At 40.2% G+C, this 20,838-nt stretch overlaps 1 protein-coding gene across 2 annotated transcripts; it reads right to left on the bottom strand.

Annotated features, from left to right (window-relative positions):
- Nucleotides 1-9,817: 9,817 nt before the first annotated feature.
- CNR1 (cannabinoid receptor 1) lies at nucleotides 9,818-11,418 on the bottom strand. 2 transcript variants are annotated; one of them, XM_018554348.1, is made up of 2 exons: nucleotides 11,349-11,412; nucleotides 9,818-11,270 (listed from the first exon to the last, which is right to left on the bottom strand). In XM_018554348.1, the coding sequence occupies exons 1-2, from the start codon at nucleotides 11,410-11,412 to the stop codon at nucleotides 10,024-10,026; spliced, it is 1,311 nt and encodes a 436-aa protein (XP_018409850.1). In that variant the 3' UTR covers nucleotides 9,818-10,023. The 2 variants fall into 2 exon arrangements, with proteins under 2 accessions (XP_018409850.1, XP_018409849.1); XM_018554347.1 differs by having other exon boundaries at nucleotides 9,852-11,418.
- Between the last annotated feature and the right edge of the window lie 9,420 nt (nucleotides 11,419-20,838).

Below are 20,838 nucleotides of genomic sequence, written 5' to 3'. Positions count from 1 at the left end.
ACTGTCACAGAATTGGGCAATTAAAACTGAACATATAACAAATACATCAATTAAAACAATACTTAGATTATCTTCAAAAACAGCTTTCAAATCTCACCTTTTCTTGTACAAGTAGAGGATGTGATTCACATCCTCATTGACCAATAAGGAGACTGGAAAAGTCAAGAATTGCATGTACTGTACTTCTGCTATGTATAGTTCTGCCTCCGTGAGATGCTTTGCCCAGCAGATTTTACCGCAGGTGACCACTGATTATGTTTTTTTTTACCATATGCAGAGTTTCTAACTGCCCAGTTTCTTCACAGGTTTACTTTATTTCATACATTATTTCCCTTAATAGTTGCAGTGCCACAGTATGTGGACATAATTGTCTGTGTAAGGATATTCTGTTTTTATGCTACTCTAACATTTTTTTTTAATTAGGAAACTGTTTATTGCAAACTAATTATAGGTAGACTAATGATTATACATCATTTCAGCTTTTAATGTAATAAGTAATTAACGGGGGATCTATGACTTGTTGCTACCGTCTACTATTCATTTAGGTTTACTGTGTGCAAATCACAGAACTGAAGTGGAAAGTGTGCTTGTTTTTTTTTTTTTACTGCAGAGAAAAAAACTGTCTGTGTTCCCCAAACTTTGTAAACATAGGGTCAACACACTGTCCTTCCGACTTTAGAGTGGCCAAACTGTGGCCAGTGAGAGTATAAGAAGCTCCTGCATCAGTGGCTAATGGGAGTTAACAATTTCTCAGGCTCGGCAGTCATTGGAAGTAAAAGTATCCCCATTGTTGGTGGTGAGTGGGAGTAAAAAAATGATCCAGCATTTGTTGTCAGTGGCAGGAGTAATATTTGCCCATTGTTGGTGTCAGTGGAAGGAATAGTGACCCATTGTTGGTGTCATTGGGAGAAATAGTGCCCCATTGTTGGTGTCAGTGGAGGGAACTGACATCAGGCTTCGTCAATGCTGAAGACTGATGAAGGGACCCTGCGAGGTCCCGAAAGCGCTTGTATCCATTCTGACAACTTGTTCACTAAAATAAGCGTTTGGTGATTCCAAAAGGTTCTTCAGTGTGCTGGTGACATCTTACACATTTATCTACTGGAGGGAACTACTCCCCATCATTTGTGTCAGTGAAAGGAATTATGCCTCATAATTTATATCAGTGTAAGAATTAATGCCCTATCATGTAAGTTGGTAGAATACTGCGCTGAGGGTCCGATAAAGACAAGCAAATGGCCACATTCTGCCCTTGAGCCATAGTTTAGGGATCTCTGCTCTAAGCAGTAAAAAAAATTAGAAAAAGAGAGGTAACATAAGTTTTGAATTTTACCAATCAGTAATATATACCCTCTTGTCTGCTTGAAGTGGATTTCCATGCAAACTGTACATTTTGTATGTTTGGAGCACTCCTGTGTAATATAACGTAAATGTATGCCTTTCAACAATGCTTGCTTGTAACCTTATCTGAGAGCGATATTTTCCTGATTTTGGCTGGAGAAATCTTATATTGAACTTTACTATAAAATACAGTTATTCTCAAATGGAGTCACTGTATATAACTATCAGGACAGCAGTTTGCTGGTAAACAGCAATGAGACGGGATGTGGAGCTCAGAAAAATAGGAGACTTCCTAATTTTATTATAAAATTATTTTTAAAATGCAGCTTTTCTGAATATTCATTACATTCTGAAGTGCCACTGTTTCTTTCAATTAAAATATTAATAATTTACAGACAAGTATAATTACACGAAAACAACACAGTGATCATATGTTTCAAAGAACAGTTTAATTACAGAGTATAAATAATATATGATATGGTAGTTTTATATTGGAAATATTACAGAAATACACTTTCCTACAGAGAGTGAAAATACTTTAAAAGACAATTATACTAGTACTTTTGTGTACATTTTTGAAACAGATTACTTAACAAAAGATTGTAGCAGAAGCACAGGGAGTTACCAGCCGAACAAACATCAAATTACACAATATTCTTCTCATAGGAAGTTCAATGTTTGAATCACAGACAATATTGAATAATCTCCATTAATTACTGAGAGCAAAGCAAGGTATCACAAGCCAGCTGTGCACTAGCTGATGTACAGAGCATGACTGAGATCTGATACTGGGCTTTGACTCTTAATGAACCTCACTCAATGTACCTAGCTGTGAAAATGGAAAGAAACTTGGGCTATTTTGATTTTCTACTACTATTGGCTGAAAGAACAGGCTTTTTAAGTATGTTTTTGCAGGCCTTTAGGACTCAACCAGTCAAAAGACAGCATCAATGCTTATCGATTCCACCATAGAACTGGACATAATTTTCACACAGCTTCTCAAGAGTATCCAACAAAATATATTTATCATATTTACATACATTCAGCCCTGTTAGAGCAGATTACCTTTCTGTTCATCTTCAACCATTCCAACAGTTTTATCAAAAGGCCAGTGTAGGAAAACATTTACAGCAATTGCAACAACAAGATAATTTCTGTATGGTACAAATATACAAGTTTTTGTTTTTCTTCAAATACATATTTATACTTTGTATGAACATTTTTTAATAGACAATCAACACTAGACTAGACTGAACAATTACTACAGTTACTACTTACAGTTCATACAAGTCAAGTTAAGAGATGGAAGTACATGAATACATTGAGACCTATTAGAAAGGTGCACTCAGTCTTACTGTTTTATAACAATAATATAATATAGTGGCTTTATATCTTTAAGGCACCATTCAGATTAAAATTAAATTAAAGCAATGTAATCATCTTTGACAATACTAAACTCTGTGGGGTTTATATTTTAATAGCAGTCATGTGCAGTTACCATAAGCAACCAAGTTTTAGTTTTCAACTGTTTGGAGTTGTTAGAATATTATATTTTTTATTGGTTTGATAAGATGAGTGCACTCTGCCTTAGTAAAAATATTTATTTTACACAGGGTATGTTTTACTACTGTTAATTTTAGTTGCAAACAAGTACCTGGAACAGCTTTAGTTGCAACGAGTACCTGGAATAGCTTGTAGTGACTAGTCACATTCAATAGGACTTGTTATGCTACTTATCCAAGTAGCTTCCTCAGCTAAATCACTTGCTGGTTAGATTAAAGTTTTCACAGAATAGTGGCTGGACTACAAACAAAATACTGTATACGGGGCTAACAAACAAATTACTTGTTGCTCATAGAAACCAACCAGCTTTCAATTGTCATTTCTGCAACACAAAACAGAAATTGAAACAAGGATTCTGAGGCTTGCTGGCAAGGACTTTTCTTGTTAGCACACTATTCAATATCTTTTTGCTTGTTTTGCTTATGTTGCTTTTTTGTAGGATTGAGCTGTATACATGCCCCAAATAATCATAGTGCTCTTAAACCGCAAATTTTCAATGTTCAGGGATGTAGTTCAGTGAATGTATACTGTCTGGCTTATACACTGCAAAACTCTATCAGTCCATTGACAGGCCAGATAATTAGTTAATGATCTGCAGAGCATGTAATAGTGGCCAAAACTTTAGCATGTATGGCCAAATATGGTATTTAAAAATTCCTAGTGTCACAGTCTGAATTACAGCAGTAGCTCCTATAGGGGCCCAGATCTGACACTTACTTAGATACTAGATTAAGGGGTCTATTCACAAAAGGGTGAAGAGTTTGGAGAAGGCAGGAGAAGGGAACAATCTAGGACAACATAGCTGAACTGGAAAGTAAGCTGAATTGGAGAATTTTTCCAAATCGGCTATTTTGTCCTAGATTGTTCACTTCTCCTCTCTTCTCCACAGTCATCATCCTTTTGTGAATAGACCTGTAAGTCTATTAAGTGGGCGAAACATATTATTGGGAGGAGTAAAATAGAGTTTGAATGGTCTTTCTGGATCAATACAGTTTCTTTGACATGCTGGAAATATGGAGTGTGCCATGTTCATCTGTGATTACATAGGAAGTGCATTCATCACAGAATAGCATCTGCCATTTTGCCCATTTATTCTCTAACAGACTCTTAACTCACTGATATACTTGTAAAAGTGCCCAATAATCAAAACATGAGATCTATAGCAATTAGGAAAATACATATATATGAGCATCTATGATTTTTTGTAAGCTGGTGAATTGTAACTAAAAATAGCTACTGTATATGTAGGTATTGCATAAGAAAAAAAAATGAGACGGTCCTCTGACCTAACTTTGCTTATCAAACTAAACATTTAATCACAGGACATTTTCAAAATGTTCCTGTGCTAGAAGCATGCATTGTTTCTTTCATGTGAACATACCCAACCAGTTACCCTAAAATGGTGTCATTATCCTTTAACACATCAGTACAATGGATGGGCAACTTTTCTAAGGCCCAGATGAAGAGCTCTGTTCTGAGTTACACCAGATGATTTGTCTCCTATGTTGTCATGACTTTTTGGTGATAGAAAATATATGGACAATCCATTTGCTTGCCTGTGAAACTTAGAAGTTATGTTTCTAAAACACAAATTGCCACGCTACTTGTGTGATGAAAGCCAAGGCAACACTTAGGGCTGATTTATAACATGTTTTCCCAGTGTAAAGCTGAACGAATGACATTCACAGTGCATTACTGCCACTAAATGGAGCCATGGAGCATAGGAACTTCTTATGCGTCTTAGCTTTGTCTAGTAGAGGTAATGCATTGCAAACTTTGTTTGCTAAGGTATACACTAGGTGAATGTGTTATAAACCATCCCTTAGTAATCTACAGAGAACCTTTTAAGGTTGAATGCGTGCTCCAAAAATAACTGCACATTTGCGCAAGGTAACTTGGGTTGTTAATTTAAAGTAAAAATGAGCACACCTTTTTAAAACGGACACATGTTTAAAATGCCTTTATGCTGACATATAAATATTACTTAAAAATAAGAAAAAAATAAAAGACTAATAATGTATATACAAGAGGTTTCATAAGGCCCTGTATATGAAAATAAAACAACACTGCAGATTTTCTCTTTAGCACACTACACACTAAATACAGAACATTGGAACTGTGATTCAGGTAGCTTAGTTTTTTACACTAACTTAGCCCCAGTAGGCTCGGCATGGAAATGAATAATGAATGAATGTCACAAACGTGTACACAATATGATTTGTCATATGAACAAGCACTAGTATTAGTGCCAGACAGCCCCATTGTCCCGTGATTTATTTAAGTCTTGATAGTATAAAACAACCTGTAAAAGTTTTTGTTGCATGTACAAGAATACAGTTTCAAAAATGGCTCTTGGTTGCATCTGCTTTTTTCACTTCAGCAGTTTTTTTAATTTTCTTTAATATGTATTAATTCACTTACCTTTGGCAAATGCCTGCACTAGATGACTAAGAATCTCTCATGTGTAAAATGATTTATTAGTTATTTAAATGGTCGTTCATCTAATGTATTGTGCTTTTGAATGCTCTGTAGGAATATAACAAAATGTAGCTCTTCTTGCACTGAGTACATTGGAAATAGCCCAAGGAATGTTCTATATTGTTTCAACTAGTCTTAAGCAAATTTAATATCCTTATTTGCAATAAAACTTAATGCAGCCTTAATACCTAGAAGACACCGCGACAAACTGTACTACTTAATCTACAGGCATAAAATATTAATGTGTTACGTTTTCAAACTATTCTCTAAGTAATCATGCTAGAAGACTAGCAAGAGAAAGGGAAATGTTTTTGTGAATGTTTCAGGTAAAAATGTTCCTCATTAAAGTGGAAGTAAAGTGAAATAAATAAAAAATAACTGGGAGCTGGGGGCTTTTTGGCAGAAGAGACTTGCAAAGTCTCTTCTGCCAAAAAACCTATTCTCTCCCCCAGCTTATTTTTTATTATCTGTGTACACTGTACAGTGCATGTGCCATGCAGTGTACACACTCAGCCTATTCTCTGCATCTCTAAGATGTCGTGAATGGGCTGGGTACCAGGGAGGATGTGCACAGGAGTTACATCATCAGTGGCCACCTAATGGCTAAAGAGGGCTTCCGAGAACTTAGAAGTGTCAGTCGCGGGTGACAGAGCTGAGAACAGATGATCCAACAACACTGTGCATACTTGCACATTTAGGGCAAAAGCAAAACATTTACAAAGCAGTTTACATCCACTTTAAGACAGTTGGGTTAGTTAATAAAGGAGCAGAGGCGGTTCACGTCAAAGTTAATGTTAACTTTAGAAAGCGTATGTTTACTTGGCAAATAAAATGTTAGTAAACAAGGTGAAGCTGTGTTCACTTTAAATACCCAATCATATGGAAAGTAGATTTGAAAAATTGACATTTTTTAACACATGATTGGGTATTCAAAATAAACATTGCTTCACCTAATTCACTAGCATTCAATGCAAAGTAATCATTCACTTTGCTAGATAAGTAATCGATGAGTATATGAAGTGAACATATGTCAACTGTGTGAACTTTTTACTCCTTTCAACTCCGATGTCTACAGTGGAAACATTTTTGGCATACTAATATACATCTGGTTAGTTACATAAATGCAGATGGTTTGTGGTTTCTCTAATTTTGTCAGCAATCTTTAAAAAACGTTATATTTGGTAAAAGAATGTACAGATGTAATACTACATCCTTATTCAAATTTTTTTATTTTGTTATTGAAAACAGTAAGATACATCATACTGACTTTTGACCAGAACTTTGAACATTTCTGTACACAGTCCGCAGTTGCCCATGGGGTTCAATGATTCCCACTATGTTTTCTGAGCTCTAGTAGGCTAATGGTTAAAACTAATTGAAAATGAAAATTAGGCATAATTTAAACAAATCTGTACTCTTGTTAAGGCAAGTTAAGGTACTCTTACCTTAACTAGCAACGGTACTACAGTACAGCTTAGCCAATTATTAGGTTGTATGTAAAGGAAGCAACTCATAACTGCTCATGAGCTTCAGCAGGACAATCAAGATAACCTGTTTCCTTCTAAGACAATGTACAGAAACCTGTTAGCATCACTGTGAAGCTCCAATAAGAATTTGTAATAACAAACACTTTCCTCTTGTATTAGTAGATTACTTTATCGCCTACAAACTTTCCTAGTTTCTCCGTTGTTTAAGTGAATACCTGCAGTATATGACCCTTAAAAATGTCTGCAATCTGTGTTTTTGTTTAGCCTTAATGTGTGCCTTCCTTGGTAGTCATCATTTGTTCAAACTCCTTGTTTTGTCATGTTTTAAATATAAGAAAAACACAATAATTATGTTCTATAATTATATAACGAAGTTCTATAAACTACACAAAGGGGTTTCAAGCAGTCATATAAGAGGAACACTCAACTTAGAGAGTGGATTAAAGATTAAACTGACTTGGTTCATATGAAACTGATAAAACATTTGATATTGCATGCCTAAATTTAGAGATATGCAAGAAAATACCAGCATTACTGTCCTTAGGAGTATCAGTAGCACATAAAAAAATATTTTTTGGCACTTTTTTATTCTATTATGAAAACAAGGAGGAATGTATCATAATTATAATATGAAATAGTTAACCTAACTTTCCTAGCACCTTGGTACTCACTGATGTACAATATAAAACGTAATTATACTATTTACTAATCAAAAATATATGGGGTAATTAAATGTGTAGTGTCGTTTTTAACACTATTTCCTTTTCAAGGGTTATTTTATAAATATGGAGTTCATAACTTGTGATTCATTATTTCATAGCAGTAGTTTACAAAAAATTAGGTCAATATAATGAATGGTTAAAATTATATCATGCTCCAAAACCAATGGTGCCACCAGTGGAACAAAAAGCTATAGAGTCTGAACATATGATGCTCCTAAACATCTTATAAATCAGATACTTTATATTTTCTAAAGATACAGTGCTTCCTATTTTCAAAATAGCTTGATTTTTTATTATATAGCTATATGTGTAGCTTGACATTTTTTTTACAACCAAAAGTGCCTGTATAAAGGGAACATTGGCGAACTCTTTTCCTTTGGTAGCCAATTTACATTTTAAAGTTACAATGATAGAACATGTTTTATTGTTGGTATATTGAAAATGTTTGTACTGCACAAAAAAAGGTTGCACATCAAAAAAAGTAAGGGGGTCTATTCACTAAGCTGCCGAAGGATCTAGCCGTAGCTTTGGCTGATGCTTCGGCTAGCTTTGACCCCTGGACCCCTTCGGTTCAGTAGAACCGAAGGGCTGCTGTACGGGCTATTCACTATAGCCCGTACAGCTCCCCAAGTCGGCTGAGCGGCTCAGTCGAGCCGAAGGCATATGCATCGGCTCAACTGAGCTGAGGTGAAAGGTGAAGCTGCAGACTGCTGGGCAGAGCCAGCCGCCATCTCACGGCTGGCTCCGGCCACTTGAACAGGCAGATCAGCGTCCCTGGTTACCATTTAACCAGGGACACTGATCTCCAGGAAGCCCAACTCTCCCGGGCCGCCCGGGAGTGAGTTACGGTACTTTCTGCCGGTCGAGCAGAGTAAAGCTTTCCCTGCTCTGTTGTCTTTTTTTCTTCTGATATCGGAGCCGTTGGCTGCCATCAGAACAAAAAAAATAAGCATTGGAATGCATAGCTACATTCCTATTGGCTATTTCAATTTGCAATAGCCAGTAGCAAACTAGCTATTGCACCCGTCCACTGCTGCTGTCAATCAGCAGAGGGGACCTGCAGTTCTCCATCAGGTCCCTTCTAGTGATTGACAGCAGCAGAGGGCAGTTTTTCATACTGACATGTCTTTTTTTATGTGAAGCATTCAATAATTGCTTTTCATAAAAGGCAGTTTTTTAAAACTAATTTGCAGTTTATTTGAGATTTAAGTGAAATGAAACAGTAAAGTAGTTGCAGTCTCATGACATATCTGTTAATACATTATAGACAAAAAAAGTATATTTTAATTGTCAATTCATTCAATAATACTGTAGTAGAACTCAATTTTAGAAACTGAATTCATGTGCAAATAGTGCAACAAGAGCTATGTTATACTTAATCATAGTTGTCGGTCATTTTTTAATAGGATGACCTACTTCATTATTTACAAACAGACATGCACATTACATTAACTAACACAAATGAAATACATTAAATTGTAACATTACATTAAAACTTACTAAAAGTTTTTATATCACTTTTTTTTACTTGGTTATATGTAATATCCTGTATGTTTAGAAAATATTGGATATCAGTAGTTTAAATCACTGACTTTAACCTACTTCTATGTATGGTTAAGTACATTAAATTCACAACAGTATCGTTATACACTGTCAGTCTTAACAACAAACAGCTGATAGGCCACCAATGCCCTTGCTTGCCGAAGCCATCATTTCCATTCCATTTACTTGTAAAATGGCATCCCTGGACTGTAAAGGAGAAGTCAGTCCTACATTATGTTTGATACACATTATTATTTAACAGTAGGACCATATATAAATACAATGCCTATTGTTCTATACAGAATGTAAAATATAATTCCATTTTACCACAATCAATTCAGGTGCATATTAGAGTCCCCATTTCTGTGCAAGTAAAGCAAACCATATTCAGTCTTTCAGTGTTAAACTTGGAGATGAAATTCCTCTGCAAATTTACAAACTAGAAGATTACCTATAATTTCTAGAACTATTTTAAGCATAACTTTCATCATAATGATGTGAGGTATTAAAAAGTCTTCCAGTTTTTTTATTTGTGTGTCTTGACAAACACAATACATAAGATAAAGGTCCAGAAGGACAACACAGAATACTTCAAGGACTACAAACAATACTTTAAAAAATGTAAATCTATATCAGAATTGTTCAATTTTTTCAAAATAAATGAAACTATATAATTACAAAATATTCTTGTATAATAAAATTAGTGCTCTTTTTTGTATTCTAAACTAAGGATTGTAACAGAGTAAAACTTTTTTACTGAAATCTCAATTTTTTCCTACTTAAATTTGTATGAATAGTAGGGATATTAATTGCTCTTTATCTCTTGTTATACTTAACAAATTAAGAGGGGACAGACTCCACTTTCTTTTCTTCCCATCAGTATGACTGACTTACACTGCTTCAGCAGATGTATCTGTGGATACTGACATGGTCACTTTGGCGATCTTTACTGTGCTTTTAATGCAGCTTTCAGCTGCTCGGTGGACGTTACTATTATGAGCATGTCTGTTCTGACAGTCAGACTCCATGCTGTTATCAAGAGGTTGCGCAGTCCCTTCACAAGCAGGGAACATGCTACAAAATGCATTTCTCAAGTCTTGGCTTCGAAGAGCGTAGATGATGGGATTCACAGTCGAATTAAGCAAACAAAGCATGCTGCAGAAGGCAAATACTGTCTTTACAGTCTTGTTCATCTTTCCAAAGACATCATAAACCATAATGGCAAGGAGAGGACCCCAACAAATGATTAACACCACTAAAATAAGGACCAGAGTCTTTGCTAACCTGATATCCATACGTGCCTGGTCCGGTCTAGTGATGTGGACTTTGCCATCTTCTGATGTGTGAACTATGATGCTCTTTTGAGTGCCCCGTTGCAACATTCTCACAGCATGGGTGTGAGCTTTCCACAATATATACATATATGCATACACTATAAATAACAAAAGAACACTGGTTACCCCAATCCAAAACATCAGATAGGTCTCATCAATAAGTGGGAAAATATCTGAGCATATGGATTTTAGCTTCTTGCAATTCCATCCTAGCAGAGGAAGCACAGCAATGACAATAGCTATCGTCCACATCATACAGAATGCAATGACAGCTTTTGTCCTTGTGACTATTCTTTTATATGACATTGGCCTGTGTATGGAGATGTACCTGTCTATTGCAGTTAGAAACAGACTACCAACTGAGGCTGTAAATGAAGCTGTTACGCCCCCTAGTTTGAATAGAAAAACATTTGGGGTGTCTATCCGATGGAAAACATGGAAATCAACAAAACTGTAAACAAAAATGACACTGCCTAAAAAATCAGCAACTGCCAAGCTGCCAATAAAATGGTAGGAGGGTCTGCATCTTAAAGTACGAGACTGCAAGATGACACACAGCACAAGCACGTTCTCCAGCACAGTAAATGTACCCAGGGTTATGGAAAGAGCAGCAACGACTAGCTGTTGGCTTGGGGTAAGAATCATAAAGCATTCCATGTCCATGAAGTTGTTTCCGCATTGTATACTGCCATCACCATCTCTAAAGGTAGTGAATGACTTGTTGTAAAATTCAGTTGCATTATTAGAATCCAGATGTAGGGTACTTTGACCGTCTATAATTTTTTCTTGATATGAGGATAAAGGTAGTTTCTGTGGGTAATAGCCCAGTTTAGAAAGATCACCCTTTGTGTCTTCATACTGGACTTCATTTGGTCCCATATAGAGAAGGTCAGTAGTAATTGTTCTGAACGTGGTGTCGGCTAGGCCATCCAAGATAGACTTCATTACCCCAGGTTTTTGTTGTATATGTTCCCAGTGGAAAAGACAGACTGTTGGCTCCAAACCTGCAGCAGAGCAAACAACAAAGAAAAGGTAAACAAACAATGTAAATGTTCTTATTTGTCTAGTCAAGATGAAATATGTACTCCAAATGAAAGACTGTTTGTTTATCTACAAAACTGATTAAATCAATAGAAAAACCAAGTTATTTTGATGAGCTAACAGTCCAAAAAGTCAAGCAATATAAAGTTCACATACAGCACACATGTAAAGAAAATAGACAAAAGCAAGTTTAAATACACTTGGCAAATTCATAAATTATGTTTTTAAGTTTTAATTATGTTTACTTCTAGCTAGGTTTTTTCTACAGAGGGTTTTTTCACTTACTTCCAGAAATACATCAATTCTTCAGACTGTACCCCTAATTGTACAGAGCAATTATTAAAACTGTCAATATACAGGGGGGGGGGCGTGTCCTGCTCATGGCAGAGTAAGTTGTGTGCTCTGAGAGCTCCGTGGTGTTATCTACCTACCTACTACTTACAGTGATTTATACCACCCCATCCTGTAACACCAGACGATGTCTAAACGCAGCAAGGAGGGCACACCATCCTCGCAGAGAGGGCCCCCGTCTTTACAACACTTTTTCACCTCGACACGGAACAGGACCCGTGGCCGAGGCCAGAACCTCGCCTCCCACGTTCACCAATAGGCACTGTTCACTCTCTTTCTCCCGCACCAGCGAGACCCCATCGGGGATCCACTCACCTCGTATCTACGATTCAGACTCCACAGATGCCGATCAATACCCATCCTGCAAGCAGCCGACTATGGAGGACCTGGAAGATCGCAACAGATGCCCGAATGTGCAGATTCGGGGCCTACCAGAGGCGACCACCCCCTCAGACCTTCGCTCCACGGGGCAAGCAGTCTTCGGCTCTCTGCTCCCCGACACGGCCCCGAGACCATCTTACAGGACAGGGTACACCGCAGTCTTTGCTCTCCATCTCCAGAAGTTTCCCGCCTGAGAGATGTCGTATGCCGACTCCAATATTACTCCATGAAGGAGGGCATCTTGCACCAGGCCTGGCTGAAGAAGCCGGTGGAATTCAACGGAGCGGGCCTGCAAATCCTACCGGACCTTTCACATAACACTTTGAGATGCCGGGCCCTGCTGCGCCCTCTCCTTTCGGTGATCGTGCAGGTCGGCTCCTCCAACAGATGGGGTTACCCATCCACCTGCATGTGCGCAAAGACGGCTCCTCGTTCATGGTTCGCTCTCTTACTGATGTGCCATCCCTCTGTGAGTTGCACCAAGTACCTCCAGTACATCTCCCGGACTGGCTTGACCACCTTCCGGACGAAGCACCGGCGTCCCCGAAGACCGGGCGGGCCCACCATACATCCTCTACTGCTCCGCTCGACCGGCGTCTCGTGGATCCCACCGGGTTTCTGCGGAGCCCTGAGATGGATGGATGGATGTGATTCTCTTTCCTTTCCGGCTCAGCCAATCTCTACCTAAAACTGCGAGCGACCCAGCTGCGCTCGGTTATGGGAGTGGCGGTCAGCTAACTGGCCTTTTCTGAGAACTATGCCTGATGTTCCGGACACTCTGGATGACCCACCAAAGCTGAAACCCCCGGCCTCAGCTCTACACCCTGGGTAGATGGGGAAGCTTCTATGGACTATCCAGACCCTGTTCGCTGGCTTCACGTCAGTATCCTTATATCGCTGATCCCTCCCGGATTTATCCCGAGTCTTGGCGCGATTCCGTCAGCCTGCTTGGTAGCTTGACTGCAGATAGCTGAGACTCGGGTTTGCAGAGACTTACCAGTCTGTTCTGTGTAATTGAACAGAGTGTCAGGGCTCCTGCACTCTGGGTTGTTATCGAGCTATTTGCTCGGAGGTTTATTTACTAATTTCTTCTTGTTTATTTTGCTATGAGTGATTTTACTGTCTGTTTATGACTATCTTATGTTGATGGGGGCCCACCGCCGGAGTGCGAGATGCTGTGACACGGGGGTTGCGGGATGGGACGGTGTGGGTATGCAGTCCTGGGAGTTGGGCTCTTACTCTCTGTCTGATACTGATGTGATTCAGGGGACTTCTGGGGCTGCCTTCCCCCACCGTCCGCTCCCAACGACTTTGTGGCTTTGTCTCTCCCCCCACTCCCCGGCACTGGCCCCTCTCCCCAACTGGGATAGGTTGCATACTTACCGGATTATTCACGTATATTGTTTTCTAAGCATTTATTGCTAAGCTCCGCCTTGCTCAGATTCGTTTGCCCACTAGTTAGTTCCTGCAGTGCCTGAAGTGCCACAGGGACTGTGAACCTCGGTTCACCAGTTAGTTTTCTAGATACAAGTGATCTGTATTTGTAGATTGTACCCTAACTATCCCTTCCTATCCGTGTATTCCCACCCCTCCAGTCTTTGTCCGTGTAACCCCCCCTATCCACCTCCTGGTACCCATCTGACTTCCATCCTCCTTGTCTCCCACACAGACATAGGTACTGTATGTCTACCCTCAAGATCCTATCTCTCAATGTCAGAGGCCTAAACATGCCAGAGAAACAGAGGATGGTGCTCACGGACCTGCACCGACAGAAAATACAGGTGAGCTTCCTGCAAGAGACTCACTTTGCCAAAGGGCGGGCTCCCTCGCTCCAAGACCATCCCTTCCCGGTGACGTACCATAGTTTTTCTCCCGACAAAAAGTCGAGAGGAGTCACTATACTGATCAATCGCTCAGTGCCGTGGCAACTATTGGAGGTATCCGCAGGGGAGAAGGGTCGCCTGCTAATGGTGAAAGGCCTGATAGGAGGACGGAAGGTAGCCTTTCTGGAACGGGTCTTGTTGCAAATGGATGACTTCCGTGACGGCGTATTAGTAGTTGGGGGCGACTTTAATTTACACTTAGATCCAGAGACAGACTCCACTAACCCGACATCTCACTTGCCCTTTGCTACACTGCGACGCCTCAAAAAGTGTTTACATGCACACCAGCTGTCAGATGTTTGGCGCATACCCCACCCTAACACTAGGTAATACTCCTTTCATTACCGGTACATGACACCTACACACGTATTGACTTCTTTCTGGTGCATCACAGCAACCTGCCATTGGTTTCACATACAGAGATTGGCAACATCACATATTCCGACCACGCCCCGATTAAGCTCACACTGGAGCTTGGCCCTCAGGAGCCACGTTGTTGGCGATGGCGACTGAATGAGACGCTCATACAAGACCCGAGGCTAACCCCAGAGATCGAACGCGATTTGCGCTCCTATTTTGAACTGAACTCTACACCAGACTGCTCGCCCTACACCATATGGGAGGCTCACAAAACCTACACAAGGGGCACCCTGATTAGGATGGGAGCCCGACGCAAGAAACAATGGCTAGGACAGCAATCCACACTCTTAACACAGATTCATGCGCTTGAACTATTACACAAACGGCGTCAGGACCCAACTCTACTAGCTCAGTTACACACTTTACGTGACTCACTGAGGTCTCTATATATGGGCAGGGCCAAAGCTACTCCAGCCAAATGTCGCTGGCACTTCTACGAGTACGGTAACCAGTGTAGCCGCTCCCTGGCGCAGGCACTTGGTCAACAACGCTCCCGTACCTACATTCCGGCAATCAAATCCTCTTTCGGCAGGCAATGCCTATCGGAGGACATAGTTACCGTTTTTCAGGATTATTACTTTACCCTCTACAATCTCCCTGGCCCATGGACCGCGCAGTCCCTGATGAAGCGACAACGACGCATCCGTGCCTACCTGGAGGCATCCGCCATGCCCAGTCTAGCCCCCGAGGTACGCGCCTCTCTGGAGACCCCCTTCTTAGCCACGGAGCTAGAGTCCGCCATAAAACATTCCAACAACGATAGGGCTCCGGGTCCTGAGCGCTTCCCTCTCCTGTACTATAACACTTTCCCCTTGCTGTTGTCCGCTCTCTTACTGGCGGCCTGGAACTCGGTACGAGAGGGATGCCCCATTCCGAGAGATGCTTTATCGGCCCATATTGTAGTGATGCCTAAACCCGATAAAGACCCAACGGTATGCCCCAGCTACCGCCTGATCTCTCTTCTGAACATCGACACTAAATTGTTCACCACGATCCTGTCCATGAGATTGCTCCCCCACATCCCCTCCTTGGTTCACTCAGACCAGGCGGGGCTTGTGCCCTCCAGAGAGGCACGCAGTAAATTCACAATACTAGAGGATATGTCAGCATTGGTTCATTTATGTGATCTATCTGCTAGCAGATAAATTACCCAGCTGACAGATCACACAGCTGAACAAGCACTGACATATCCTCCACTATTGTGAATGCACTTTGTTTACTGGCAGTTGTAAAGTTTGCAAAGATACTTGCACAGATCAGCAGTGGGTGTTCCATCTGTGCACCTCTCCCATTCCATTCATTTTTGTCAGTGGTCTGTGTGCATGCTACTATATCCTGCAGTCAGTGACAGGTCCTTTAGGGGGCAGAGCGGTGAAGACAGAGAGAGAGGGCAGTGGCTTCACTTCTGCCTGTAACCTTCTTATAAGAACGCCTATAATTTCACAATACAGTGCATTGCATTGAGGTTTCATTCGCCCGAGAGGTGCGTTGGGGTGGCATTTATTGCATGGAGGTGGGGAGCTACAACGCATGGCCACCAGGAGGTGCATTGGGGTGCCATTCTAATGAATTGCAACGCAATGCACCTATACACACCCTACCCACCACTAAGTGCACTAATATTTTTTTCTGTGTGATTGCTGGCAAGTTGAATCACATGACAGCATTTAAAGAATTGATTGAAAGGTTTGTGGTTAATAAGAATGTTACAACATTGTAACATCTGTGTAGCATGTGAAGACTTCTACTTAACTGATGACAAAAAATCCTTAAATTAACATATTCAGTTTCTATTAAAGGTGTCTAAACTGTGGCTCTATAAATTCTTGACAGCTGACAATCAGCAATTACATCTGTCAAGAATTTTTGTTATTAAGCAGATCATGCAAAATGTATGTTAAACTCAAAAGAGTCTTCAGTTAAATGTAACCTGTTCTCAGGTTCCTACACAACTATGAAGGCCATGAACTTTTCAATCATCTCTCATATCCTGGGAGAAATCGGGTATAAGATATCAAGACCACCAGAATTCTTATTTCTGCCTAGCTGCTGTAAAATACAGATGTAAAGCTTCCCTGACGGATTATTGGAATCTACTGTAGAATTCATCAGTATTTGGAGAGCTCATATGTGAGAGGGACATTATTATGGTGACAAAAACTACAGAAGGGAAATCTTGGCAATAGAGTCTTCAAGTAATGTAAGACACAGTCAACACACTGGAACTTACCCAAAAACGAATATGCCAAATTTGAGCTGGTATTGGTAGAATAAAGCTAGACTTCACTGTGGTTCCACAAGAAAGCTTAGAACTCTTTTACATCCTCGCAAAGTGAGTCTGTTCAATGACCTATAGTCATTAACTTACTGAGATTAGCAATTAAGGGAACGTCTGCATTAGGTACCTACTCATTCTATGGGTCTTTATTGTTATACCCCCATCTAACAGCTGGTCTATCTCAGCACAGTAAAGACTAAGGTTTCAAACTACTATTATATCTTTCCAATGGAAGGTAATGAACTAAGGATTATTAATAATTGATCAACCTCCTTCTGTGAGTAAGTAAAACAGTTTGACTCCTTCTTGTAAAGCCTCTGTAAATTTCAGTAGGAAATAAACCTTGGATGTATTATACATTACACTTGAATAACTAGAGTACCACAATGCAGAATACATTATTACTGTTAAATAGGGTTAAGTTTTGGACTTGTGTTTAAGTTGGGTTTGAGACGAACCCAACCTGTTCAGAGTTTGCGCTCAAACTAATGCCGCTGTCTGTGGCCAGAGCAACCGACCACCAATAATGCACCTCCTAGCCACTGAACATAGCTTAGGTGGTTTGGAATGGTCAGTAATTAGGTCTTTGCTATGTGCCAGCCCCTCACTATAACAATGCAGGGTTCCGAGCAGCCACATTCACAATGTGCTTAGCTGTGATAGGAAAAGCCTGTGGAGTGCTGCTGATAAAATGCATAGGGTTGGACTAGTGTAAGACTTGTAGGCACTGGTGTCTTAAAGTAGAAGTAGAATCTTTCTTTACATCCAAATAATAGAAAAATGATGTGTATCCTGGGGGAATTTGGAAGTGAGGGAGGTAAGGATTTTCACATATTAAGCTGGACATACAGTACATGTTTACAATTTCTTTTATCCTCGTGGGATGAACCAGAGAAATCCATAGATAACCCTATCCACTCTAAACACTGTGGATGGAGGAATCTTCCCTGCCATCTTTTGTATTCATCAGCTGCTTATCCAGTGGCTGCTGAATTTCTGAACAGGACAAACTGTTTGGATGCAGGTTCTGTTTTGCTAAGAATGTTTGGACTGGCTCCTTCAACAAAAGTCAAAATTCGAGCAGTATATGGCCAGCTTTAATGCTGCTGATGTGTGTCCTATGGCCACTTTACATCCTCTCCACATGTACAGTCTACAGTCATAATATGCTGAAAGTATAGGGGTTATGTCCTATTATTTCTGGCTGCAAATTATATTTTTACAGCCTGTCCCTGAGACCATATGTAATTTGTAAGGCATTTTATTGTAAAAACAATGTATTATTCCTGGTCAATCTACATCAGGACTGAAGCATGTGCCAGGGTGATCTGCAGATAAGAGATTGTTGGAGAGATGGGCAGAGCATTGTTACCCCATAACACAAATTACCCAAACAACGACCTATCCATATCACTAACTGTTAACACTTACATGAGATTTTAGTGTTTGGGTATACTTTAACAAACAGTGCTTGAGTTCTTTTAATTGCAGTTCCGGTGTATATTTTCTTGTGTTCCCTTTCTGTGGTCACAGATCTATACAACCAAAACCCTCTTTTAAAGAGTAATATCTGTCTGCAACAACTGATTGAAAGCTAGTTCTTTAAAATTCAACATATTAACTATGTTATATCTATAAATTATGGTCTTTTCCCCTAAACGTTTTTGGATAGATTAGATTTCATATTTTAAGCTTGTGGTGAATAGAGTGCATCAGGCAGTTGTTGCTAACAGTTCATTTAGGAGCTTATTATTTTACTTTTTAAAGAAGAAAAAGAGTCAGCTGATTGGGTTTCTATGGAAACCAAGGTTGCGGTGAATGTGACTACAGATCTTTTGAGATGGCTACCTTCTTGACAGAGACCAGTGATCTTGGCTCTGTCCCTTTTGCACTCTGGTCCTGTGGGATCAGATGCAGCAATCCTCTAAGTTAGTATCCTCACACAATCACCCTGCTCCAGTCTTTGGGAACCCTGTTTTTCTGCTGGGTATGCAATCTCAACTTTTTCAATGGTGGCAAAACAAAGGGTTTTATAGAAAGGACATTTTTTAAGCTTGGGAAACCTCTGATGCTGTGTTATTGTAAAGAGAAATTGCCAATGCCTCAATCTAAGCTGTGTAGATTTAATTAATTACAACATTTTTGAGATCATAGGTAGCCTCTATTTCTTTCCATCCCTACGAAAGTTGGTGCATAAAAGTCAAGGATCATAGATGAGGTACAGAATACCTGTTATATATTCCCTGTTGCTGGGTCCACCTTCCAAATTATCCTATATATCTGCCTGGGAAACTGACTTGGGGGTCACACTCCTAGAGGACGTTTGGTACAGGCACAGCAGGAGGGCCTTTCCGAGGAAGGCTGAATGTCTCCTTGGCTGAGGCCAATTTTAAGGTGTTGTCATGGTGGCACTTGGTCCCTGCAAGGTTAGCAACTATGAGGGTTATTCACTAAAGAGCTGAAGGATTCAGCTGTAGCTTCAGCTGATCCATCAGCTCACTTCGGCCACCGGAGCCATTCGGTTCAGTTGAACGGAAGGGCTGCTGTACGGGCTATTTTGCAATAGCCCGTACAGCAGCCGAGTGGCTCAGCCAGGCTCAACGCATAGGCTTCAGCTCAGCTGTGTCGTAGTGACAGCTGAAGCGGGGAGAATGGTCTGAAAAGCAGAACATTTTTCCTGCAACTGACAACAACTGGGCGGATCTATACATGATGTGATGACTGGCTCTGCCAAGTTGTTGTCCTTCAATGAAAGACCGGCGTCCTCAGGTTATTTGAGGAGACTGGGCTGTCATTGAATGACAACAACTGGGCAGAGCTGGCCGTGACAGGGGAACCCTGGAAAAACACCCTCCCAGTGCTGAGGGCATGTGGCCTGGTATGAAAGGGAGGGGGGGCACTCGATCAAGGTTCTGGTTAGGAATTATAGGGGGACCCCACATTTTTCCTACATGACCTTGTATGTCTGGTATGGTTTGGGAGGGGGGCCCCACACTGTTTTTGTTTGTTTTCTTTTTTAAAAAAATTATTGCTTTCTTAACATTTTTTTTTTTTAATAATTTTTAACATTTTTTTCTTTTGTTTAAATTTCTTCTATTCTGCCTGCTAGCGAGCAGAATAGCCGAGCCAGATGATGCTCGGTGGCATTTGGCTACTCACTGCCGTTCGGCCCCTAGGAGAATAGGGGCGAATGGCAGCGTGTGAACTGCCAGAGGTTCCACAGTACTATATATTTGGTGGATGTGCCCTAGGATCCATAGCTTCTGGAATTAAATGTTTGCTCTTATTGTTAAGATAACTGGGGTTTATGTATCTAGGGATCATTAGTATGCTCTCCTTAATGAACAGGTCACTGGTATTTCCACATTTGGGGGGTAGTTTGACTTTCTTTATGTTTTAAGCATTAAAGATTTCTATAGCAAGGGCTTGGAAAGCTGCCTGATTATCCATGGCTTTCCCCAGAGTCAAGTTTTGATGGATTATGACAAATGGGATCTAGCCAGTATGTTTATGGAAAAAAAATTATAATTTGAGTTTGTTTAGGACTGTTGCAAATGTTAATGGGCATATGGTCACTTGAAGACAAACTTATTTCCACTGTTCTCTTGTTAGCCATGACCTCGCATTTGCACAGCATGTCTAAGGGCCAAACGGATGCCCTCTGATTTGCCTGATTTTGAAAGTAAACAAAAAAAAAAGACAAGAACAGTGCGCACTTAAACCACTTCACATTGCATCACTCACATTCACTGCACCTCCCCACCTCCATAGATAGATTTAAAGTTATATACTGATAAGGCCTATTATTCCTGATAAAACAATGTCCTTCTGTTGGCTAATTTTACACTGTAGTATCTTCTGCAGTATATTTATTTTTTCTTTTTTATCAGGCCTTACACATTGAGCTGCATAAACAGAACAAAAAAGGTGATTCTGCCACAGGCATTGCATTGTTTAAGCAAAGACAGCTGGTGCATTCTCATCCAACCCTATATCTTTGTCAGGCCAGGGAGTAAT

Source organism: Nanorana parkeri, unplaced genomic scaffold (genome assembly GCF_000935625.1).
Source record: "Nanorana parkeri isolate BGI_ZX_2015 unplaced genomic scaffold, ASM93562v1 scaffold154, whole genome shotgun sequence".
NCBI lineage: Eukaryota > Metazoa > Chordata > Amphibia > Anura > Dicroglossidae > Nanorana > Nanorana parkeri.
Note: the sequence above shows the minus strand (reverse complement) of the source record. Positions and strands in the feature narration are given on the sequence as shown.

Coding starts and splice junctions, on each gene's coding strand:
- CNR1 (XM_018554347.1), bottom strand. CDS start 11,412: ATGAAGTCTATCTTGGATGGCCTAGCCGACACCACGTTCAGAACAATT.